The 10,829-nt window shown below is 29.6% G+C and overlaps 1 protein-coding gene across 2 annotated transcripts; it reads right to left on the bottom strand.

Annotated features, from left to right (window-relative positions):
• Nucleotides 1-1,977: 1,977 nt before the first annotated feature.
• Nucleotides 1,978-8,299, bottom strand: LOC132746132 (uncharacterized). 2 transcript variants are annotated; one of them, XM_060735211.1, is made up of 2 exons: nucleotides 8,149-8,299; nucleotides 1,978-3,589 (listed from the first exon to the last, which is right to left on the bottom strand). In XM_060735211.1, exon 2 carries the CDS (start codon nucleotides 3,485-3,487, stop codon nucleotides 2,093-2,095), a length of 1,395 nt encoding a protein of 464 aa, XP_060591194.1. In that variant the 5' UTR covers nucleotides 3,488-3,589; nucleotides 8,149-8,299; the 3' UTR covers nucleotides 1,978-2,092. The 2 variants fall into 2 exon arrangements, with proteins under 2 accessions (XP_060591194.1, XP_060591193.1); XM_060735210.1 differs by having other exon boundaries at nucleotides 8,153-8,299.
• Between the last annotated feature and the right edge of the window lie 2,530 nt (nucleotides 8,300-10,829).

Genomic DNA, 10,829 nt, shown 5'->3' with positions numbered 1-10,829 from the left:
GTTAATCTATAAGTAAGTAAAAATGAAAGTATGATGCTTGCAATCTATAAAAATCAAAGCTTTTATCTAATTATGCATCCAGTTAATAAATAAATATAGTTTTATCCGCTTTCTTTCCAAAATAGAAGTAACATTTATTTTGTAAGAACACTTGCATAACCAGCTAACACAGTTTTTCCTTCTTTAAGGGACAAAATCACGAGACATATTAGAATTATATTTATATATTCATTCATAGCTTAACGTGATATTATGCTCATTTTGTTCTCTAAATATTTCCGACAATACACTATTTAATGGTGATTGACCAATGAAAGATAATGACAAATGTTTAGAATAATGGATAGAAACTGCCTAAAATACAAAAAGTCTGTCCTACTCTTTTTACCAATTGAAAGTTACTGATACATTTTGAAGGTCACGTGGATTACTGATTATTCTGGCAAAGTAGAATTTGAAAGTGGAAACAGTTTGGCAAAATGTATAGTAACTTTTACTATTTCCCGTTCACTCAGCATTTACAATTGGACAATCAAATATATCGATGTGTAATTGATACGGTGTCCCGTAAGGGCTATCGTGACACACAACTCGAAAGAGTGAATACACGTAATTGCAATGGCGAAAAGCCATAACAAAACTTCGATGATGAAAAATTCGAAAGTACGATGACGAAAAGTCAAAATTACGATGGTGGAAAGTCGAATAACGAAACCATAAAGGTTAAAACTCGATTTAATTTCTTGTTTCCACCATCATACACTAGACCACCGCGGTTACTTTGTTTAATAATTTAATTTTTTAATACAGAAAAGTAAAAACAGAGTATTGCTTTAAGATTTTAGATAATTAAAATTCATATATGAATTCAGAAATCTTGATATATTCAAATCGAAGTTCAAACAAGAATAAAATATTTAATATCTATAAAGTCATTCTGGTTTTATTTGATTTCATCTATTAATAGATCAATTTACAAGTATCACCTTGAGCTTTGGAACATATTCCCATAAAAAACGATATTGATCGCGATAAAAAACTAATCGTCCTATCCATGTAGTTTAAGTGTAGGTGAATGATTTCTGTTAAAGGATGTTTAATATAATGGCTATAGTTTAACACACGGGATTCGCGTCAAGTGTATGGAGTTTTAGTTAAAACAAAGATCTATAATAAATGAAACAAACACAGTGCATCTTATTATTTTGTACATTTTTATTAACCAAGCAAATAAAAAACACATTCTTTCAAAATTTACGACAATTCCTTTGTTTTATTTTAGAATTTTAGTTTGTTTTTACGTTTAATTTTAAATACAGCAAAAATATAAAATGTTGGTGTTCAACTCATGAAAAAGACTTAATACTATAATGCCGTCGAATCTGGTGATGCTCCCCGAATTGGGTACAAAGAAATGATAATCATTTAATACATCAATAAAAAGATACTTTCATCAAAATAATTTCTAAAATAAATACATGCAAAATGTTATATCAATAACTTGCTTTATCCGAAAACCTCTTATAACCAACAACCTCTCACAAACGACGTGACCAACTTGTCTGATGAATATCGGCAATGAACAAGTCAGTGTATGTAAAAAACGAACACACTTCACCATACAACGTCATTAGCAGTCGACAAAAATAGTTCTTGTATTCTGTTAACACAGCTACATATGATATAAGGTCAATGTGTAAAACAGATATCAAAACCAAACATCATTTTTAGAGGAATATTTATATGGATTAAAATAAAATCATTAACAAATCTAATTATGTGTTAAGATAATAACTGGAATACATTTTTTTCTAAATAGAAATTGTGAACACGAATGTTATAAAATCACACTTGTACAGTTTTTATACACAGAAATATGGTGGTATAAATGTCACTGTCCGACTTATTCGTTTTTTATCACTTGGATTTGGACTTTCGTCAAGTCTGATCCATTCCTTCTTATTGATAGATATGACGTTCAGGGAGCGTATACTTTATATATTGTGCGGCATATGACTTTTGAAATAGCTATGTATATATTTATAAAATAAATGATGCATGTATGATTTGTATTGATATAAAATTCTTTCATTTATGAAAATATCGGAATGACTTTTTCAAGCCACAAATGAACTCTCTTCTGAAACAAAAGTGTAATTTCGGTTAGAGTGATGCCATTATTAATTAATGTATACAATTCAGGTATATAAAAATGTATACATGATATGACAAAAGCAATCACGATGTCGTCATCTTTAATCACTGAAAGAAGGAGTTTTGAAAGAAAAGAATAATATATTTTCTCTATCATATCTCGTCTTCCTCCGTCAACATCTAAGGGAATCGGAGAAGTAAAAAGGAATTCCCAAGCTGATTTTAGTTTGCTACATCTAATAAAAATGAAGCCTGGACCTTCAGCTATCAACATACCTAATAATTCACACATTTGTCGTCTGCTTTCAGGTGAAAGTCTTTCTGAAAGAAGATTCCTCCCTGGGATCATATAGTATGGTAACGAGTTTGACTCGGAAATAGATAATTTCAAATACATCAATGACAGGAAAAGTAAGGATATGAGCTTGTCCTTTCTAAACAGTTCTTCCGGAAGTAATTCTGCCAACCAGAATGTAATATTTTTCATCATATAGGACGATATTTCTTCGCTGACATTCTTTAATATGTCTTTTGCGACTATTTTTAAAAGGATATACAGTTTGATTTGTGTTTCATTCAAACTAGATGTCAGTTCAAGTTCTGATTTTATGAAACAGAATCTCCATTCTCGCCATTTGTCATCACTGTTCTTGCTTCCTTTAGGGACCACTTGTGGTTGCATAGAAGCTGCAGCCTCAATAACGTATTCTGGTGGCCAGGTATAACGACGTTTTCTTTTTTTCCAGGTTTGAAGTATCTTTGGATAATGACATGGAATTGCTAAAACCGAGTCAGATGATATACACCCAAAATATGTTGTTGGCAATGATGGACCGGAAAGTTCAGCCCTTTGAAGAAAATTATTTAAAAACTCTGCATCACCCGAATAAACACCTTCACGCTTCAAAAGAGACGAAAATTTAAAGCTTGATATGTACACGTCCGAAGATTCCGACTCAAAAAAACACTTTTTGAGGAATTGTCTGTACGTTTCCCCCTGACAACAGTTTTTACTTATCATCTTTAGCCTGGTATACCCTGGTGGCGTTTCCCTTGTATCAGCATATAAGGTTGTAAAACCTGATACAGTAGTCAAGTCTTCATCTGAACATATTGTATCTTTACACAGCAACATAAAATCGATGTCACTTTCAAAAATAGATGTAATTCCCTCAGCCTTGCTACCCGCGACTATATGAGTGTCCCATGGATTCCATTCATTAAATATAGGCCAAGATTTTTGTTGCCAGAAATTTCTTCTTATGCTAATAATCTCTTTGTCGTACCCTATACAGTCAAGTATATCACTCCACAAACACGAAATATTTTCCATCGCAGCACATAAACAGGCATAAAAAACTTTTAAAATCGTATTTGTCTTTTAAGATGCGTAGTTCATCTACAATTTTATTTGTGGTCCATGTCACCAATTGTTCTGAAATGACAAAATTTGTGGCTTCCATGAATTTTTATATAATTCAATGAATGCAATGCAATCAATATTTCTCTCGCGATAGTCTTGATATAATTTTTTCATCGTTTATTTTTTTAACAATCATGAACAATACTTGTTCCATATCAAGCGTAAAAATGATACTGGCATGCTTATTTATTATTTTAATTACGCACTTGTATAGTATTGGAACCATCAAATTAAAAATTTGGGTCTGATAAAATTTAAAACATATCACGGAAATACAACTTTGAATTCAAATCAAGAATAAAAAACGAAACAAAATAAGAATTTTAAAAGCGCATAAGAAGTGTCGCGATGTATAAAATACATTATGGAGATAACACTTTTGTTTTAATCTCTCAAACCAGGGTTGTTGCCTACGGTTTAATATACGCTATACCAAGCTATACAAAACATAATAATTACGAGTATTCTGTACTGGCACCATTCAAATAATAATATCATTATATATATATATATATATATATATATATATAATATATATATATATATATATATATATATATATATATTTATATTATATATATATATAATATATATATATATATATATATATATGTTTGTTGTCATGGGCGGTTGCCATTATCAATAAATGAACTGCCATTGCCTTAATATCAGCAATCTTATACCTAATGTATGAATGGTGTAATACTTTAAGTGTACTGATGCAATGTGCTTATTTTTTATATTTGAAAACAAAACACATAGTTAATAAATGATATATCTCAAATGTCCACAAATAGATATGAAAAGATATGAAAGGTGGCATGATGGCCTTTCCAGTGTCGACATTACCAAATGTACCCAAAGATGTAAACATATTTTCTCTGAATACTCAAAATATGAATTGAGAGCTAAGTGGTTTTATTTCACATCCCACTAGGAGTACCATCCCGTATTTTTCATTGGATAATAGCAGCCACAAAGTGACGTAATAAGAAAATGTCAGCTTTTTTGTCTTTCGCCTAGCCCCATATAAATCTAACAGACCTCTATATTTCCGTAATATGTCAGTGACAAACCTAACGAATAATAAAAGTATACCATGAACATTAAAAATAAATTTTACATATAGCTTCTCGTCGACAAAATATCTCTGTGAAAATAAGCACCAATACGGGAAAAATTAAACATATTAAAATGCTTCAGGCTTGATCTGGTTCTGCACCTTCAAGGACGCCAGGGAATGATGCACGCGACTGTTTACTCCCAGTGTCCCCCACCTATAAAAAACGTTAGCTCTTTTATGTTTTTACGAGGCAAAAACTTTTTAAAAGATTACTGAAAGCCATTTTAGAATCAAATAAAGAGTGTGTAGGTTTTTGTATGTAACATTAACCTTTATTTCCCTCCTAAACACCAGCTTTTATAATCAGGCCACTAGTGCAGATTTTTGCACCTAGTGGTCGCCTTGTGCAATATATTTCAAATTTGCATGCAAAACATAAGAATTCCTTTTTATAGACACTTTAACAGGGGTAAACAAACAAAACACAAAACTAAAAGCAATGTTTTAAACATACGAAATACAAACTTTAAAAACGTGAATTTGTCAAAAATAGCCATAGCCATAACAAAAATCAAAATTGTAAATGAACATTACTTTCAGATATGTTTAAAAAATCAATTTTGATAAAACTAGACATTAATAATTATATAAAAGCATTTTACTTATAAAAGCGTAAAACAATAACCTTTAACTTTTTAAAAAAAATTATTTAGAAAAAAACCCGCATATGAAAATTTGAAACTTTTATAGCCGGTAAAGATTGTTCGTCAGATCACTATTATAAGATCTTACATGTTTTAATAATAAGAGGAGATTATTAATCAATATATTGAAAAACAGAGAGGAAATGCTTTTAATCATTTAAAATGTCGTCAAAAATACAAATATTATAGAAACATTCCACTTTTCAGATATTTACAGGAGAATAAACGATTAAAATGGCAATCTAAATCTCATGCAAATAAAGCATGTAGGTTGGCTTATTTTTTTTATTTCAAATGACTTAGTAAATTTTCTTATAACTACATGAATTAGAACTAGCTTAAGATCAGATCATCTAATTGCATTTATAATAATAATAATTAAAAGTACTATTCGAAATGAAACAATTAAATATTGAAAGTATAAGAAGGAAATCAAAAGAGAAAAACTAAGCAAACTTGTCAAAGAAATTGATGAAAAAATAAACTTAGTAAGAAAATTTTAATGAAAATTAAAAGAAAATAACTGGATATGAAAAAAAGAAGAGTTCGATAATTTATATATGGAAAATATAAAAGGTGTTATTACGTGTTGCACTATATCGTGTTGAGAACTGAGTACCGCTTAAGCCGGTCCTATGGGGGGGGGGGCGTGAGGGATGTTGCACGTATTCCTTATCACTCATGTACAGACTCAATCAAACCGAGTCTGCCCTTCTCTTGTTATTTTGTTATGATTAATGCTTTCGAAGGATCAATTTGTTTCCAGATTTTTATTACTAGAATAAAAAGTTGTAAGATAAATTATGGCGAAAGAAATATAAAATTACTAAAAGGATTAGAAAAAATGCGGAAAGTAAACTTATAAAAAGTTTAAATGTAAATGGTATTCTTTTAACAAATCAGACAAATATGAGAATCTATGTACCATGCATGACACAACTCTCTCAAATTACATGTTTTTCAATGGCGAAAACACAAAATCAAATGGTTTGAATTTATATGGCACTTACAAAGAGACAAAGTTAAGAGGGATGTAATTATATAAGACTTTATATATGAAGGATTAAATATGATCGACTTGCCAATTTTCATAAACTCGATTAAATAAAGCTGGATCAAAAGAATGTTTAATAAAAATAACCATGGATTGTGGAAAGAAGCAATAAAGAAAATTTTACAAAAAATACATTGAATCGACTAATCTAAAAGACGTTTCAATAATAGTGATATACAGAAATTTAAAATCGAAATACTTGCTTAAAAGAATAACTTATGTCATGGAGTAAAATAAATTCTAATAAAAATCCACAAAATCTCATCGTCGGATACCCACGATTGATAAACATGTCACATAACATGCAATAAAAAATGTAAATGGTTCGGCCGTGGGTATCCGACGATGACAAAATCTATATAACCAAATAATGTGGCAGAATTCACATATAAAAATAATGAATTTTTAATTTTTTCAAAAAAAATGGAAATGTAGAAATATTAATAAAATAAAGGATATTTTTAACACTGAAACAAAACAATTTAAAACCTTTGACCAGTTGAAATTCATTGTTAACATTCCTGATACAGAAATAGTTAACTTTTATAAATTAACTTCATCAATACCCAAAGATTGGAAGCGTAAACTACAACTAATCAAACTTTAACGCCTAAAGAAGTAATCACTTTTGATATCATAGAAAAACAGTTAACACAGATTAAAAAGTAAATAAGACTGTGTAAAAACTCTATAAAAACCGCAAATAAGATGGGAAGAACAATTTCCACAAAAAGAATTTTAAATGGCAAAAATAGTTCTTGTATATTGCAAAGATTATATTTTACAAAACGTCAATATAATCTTTTTACACTTTCTACACGGGAATATCGCAACAAACAAATTTCTCCTTCTATGAAAATTAACCGAATCTAGTCTTTGTGATTTTACTTTATGGATTTTGAAAGTAAAGAGCACCTATTTTTAGGAGTGCCAAACGGCACAAATATTCTGAAATAATCTATTCAAATGTCTAAATGAAATAGCAATAAATGTAACGTATGACAATTTAACATTTTTCTTTCATGTTAAAGTAACACTATATTTTTTCTCTTTGCAGAATATTACATTTATACCAGTAATTTAAAGAAACAAACTCCAGACATAAGTATTTTCAAAAGAGTTTTTAAACAGATAAAAAAATGAAAGAATTGTGCATTACAAAATGATACATTAGAAGACTTTGAAAATTGCTGGATAAATGTAATCAAATTGTTTGATATCTAAACAATACATGCAGAGAGAAATGCTACGAAAGCAGTTTAATTACTTTTTCATCCTTTTGCCCATTTTCTTGTGTATTTGTTTACAAGAATGAATCATTTATTTTTTAAAAATGTCTTGTATATTCTTATATAATACCTGACTAAAATCATAACAAATGAATTTATTTTAATTATCTACGTATTAATGTAAATGCTTAAGTTTTCATGTTTTGTATTCTTGTTTTTTTCCTTGAAAAAAACGGGCCTTAAACGTGGTTCTAATAAAAAAGGAGGAAAAAACACAACTTAACCTAACCCCTTGTTGAAAGATTATTTATAAAATATAATGTAAGTAAAAAAAGTAACGCATTAATAAACCTTGATTTAGATGTGCTAAGATCTGACAAATGAAAATATCTTTGATCACACTTGTGTATAAAATGGACTTTAAATCCCTACTACATGTACTAACTGCTAAAATACAAGTTCCGTATCATTACAATGTCACTCAATTTATCATAAAAATATTAACACGATAAAACATTTACCTACTTGTTTAAATATCTTGTATATAAACAGTGTATGATGTTGACAATGAAAACGTTTTCTTCGCCCTACAGCTCTTCGTGCCGCCTATGAATTAGAACCAAATTAAAATTCACACACTTTAAGACTGTGCTTTGTCTTGTAAAGTGCAGTTTAGCCGCTATTCGACCACGACAGCTCAATATATAGGTCCTTGATGACATGTGTGACACATGACTATCTGATTGATGTTCATTGGTTAATACTTCATATCTTCTTAATGTGAAACTCGTGATTGAATGGTTTACTTGGCGGGGTATAAATTGCGATTTTTAATCTTTATAGTTGTTTTCGATCCAAGGTTCTACTTTTTGTTCATGATATTTTTTAATCAATCTTAAGCTCGTTTAATATAGCATGCAATACAAATCGTAAAATAGCAATATAATATTTTACTTTATATTTTGAACTAGGTTAAGAGCATAGAGCCATAGATAAGTTTAGACTTAGAGACTGTCCGGTAAACTTCTAAGCAACTAAAATGAGAGAAACAAGTTACATGCATACCCATCAATTATGAAACCATTTGGTTTTCTGTGCTACGCGACAAGTCAATTAGTCAGAATTAGAGATATTAAAATTATATTATAAAATTCGGAATTATACTTATGCTATAGAAAGTAAATAATAATAATAATAATTTGCGTAACTTTTTTCGAAAAAGACCTATTTGGAAGTTTAAAAATATCAGTTATGTCATACCTTTGTTATAAACAGAATTACTAGAAGAATGCACAGCGGAAGAATTCTATGATTAAAAAAAATACAAAGAAAGAAAATTTAAAGTAAACAAAACAACAAAAAGTACCAAACATATTTTCTCAATTAAGTTGAAAAATGTAATAGTCATAAATATATTTGGAATTCCTCGATATTTTCAAAGTTATATGAAAACCGTTTTGAGTTTTTTAACACTTAAGATACACTTTTATTTCACATGAAATATTGTTCCTTTATTATCTGACACGTACTTATAATTTTAAATCCAGCTTTAAACCTGTACTTGAAGTAAAAATAAAATAGAGATTACGTAATAAGGTTGTAAATAAATACCTTATCAAGTTTGCTGAGAGCATTGATTCAATTTATATTAAAGCATATTTGAATTGAAATATATCATACCTGTCCTGCCAAAGTATGGATCGAAGGGAATGTTGTTAAAAAGGTAAAAAAATATCAGTGAACATAAGGACGGGAACTGGAATAAGACTGCAAATTGTGATACAAGCACGGAACCTTCATGACATTATTCCAGACAATGTAGACTTAAAAGGCGGGCTCTAAAATATCTCTGCTAATTCAAGATTGTCGTATTTGTTTTAAATGGGCGACACACAATTGCTTATATGAATAAAAACAACGGTACAAAGTTTGCATTTAACATAACACTAAATTAAAAGAGCGAAACAAATGGAAATGCCATCCAATCACCATTATGTTCACATATGGAAACGGTGGTAGTAAACTGACGAATAAATCGAAAGGTTATAAGTTTCAAATGATACTGTATTAAACTCTGCAATATAAAGTATAATACATGTATGAGAATGATCATTATAAATTGACTGTTAATTGTTTCACCGATATAAATTTAGTCAACAATACAAGACTATGCTGTAAATCTGTTTTCAAATAAATTGATATCAATCACTATTGTTATTTATATTTATGTTACGCATTTATTCATTTAGACTATATATATAACATTAAATACATACATATATATATATATATATAGATATATCTTTTCTCATTTTTCTTCCAAGACATGGAAATATTTCCATATTGTTTCATGCCTCCAATTTCGTATTATGGAATAGTTTCATGAGCATAACATAAATCTTGCTCTGAAACATCTGCAGACTCTTGTTTCACAAGCTTTTTTTCTGCTATCCCCCTCTGTATTTCTTGACAATACATCGATATTACTGGCTTTGGCGATATATATCGTTTAATCTGTTTATTATCTATAGAAAGAAGTCTTGAAAAATGTTATTAAAGTAGGTAATCATAATCAAAGCACAGAAGGCGCTGAATTTGTTTGGGTCTCGGAATGTAAGAAAGGTGCAGGTTGTGAGATTATATGTATAGTGCCACCAATGCTTTCCAGCGTTTTAATTGTAGTAAATTGGCTATAAGACTAATTGCAACACTGATATTCAATCCAATGTTTATTTGACTTTAACAATTTGAAAAAAAAAATGAGTTACCTTTACTGGGATTTGAACTTCAGACCTCTCGCTTCCTAAGCGAGCCCGAAAACCCTTCAGCCACGGTGAATTTATATGTGAACGGGCTGACGAAAACCATATTATTCTAAATTAGGGCTTGTAACGACTTTAACTGTTGTTTAACACAGATGTAAATAATCCTGGAGCTTACTATAAGCATTTATATTTATAAAGAATCAAAGGGCTGCAAGTTCTGTGGTATTTTCTGATCTTTGCAATCTAAATCGTACTGTATATCTGTTTGCATTTTCCTGTATAGGTTTATTTTTATGTATTATAATTCATTTTGCAAGGCACCAGAGTTTGATACATACGGAATTCTGCATAACTAGAGTTGCATCAAAAAATCATTTATGTTCATTTTTTACGACAGCCACACTTTATCCTTGCATATCATGGCTACTTCCTTAACA

This window comes from Ruditapes philippinarum, unplaced genomic scaffold (assembly GCF_026571515.1).
Source record: "Ruditapes philippinarum isolate M1 unplaced genomic scaffold, ASM2657151v2 ctg2573_1_1_1_1, whole genome shotgun sequence".
Taxonomy (NCBI): domain Eukaryota; kingdom Metazoa; phylum Mollusca; class Bivalvia; order Venerida; family Veneridae; genus Ruditapes; species Ruditapes philippinarum.
The sequence above is the reverse complement of the archived record's forward strand: the minus strand, read 5'-3'. Positions and strand labels throughout refer to the sequence as shown.

Coding starts and splice junctions, on each gene's coding strand:
- LOC132746132 (XM_060735211.1), bottom strand. CDS start 3,487: ATGGAAAATATTTCGTGTTTGTGGAGTGATATACTTGACTGTATAGGG.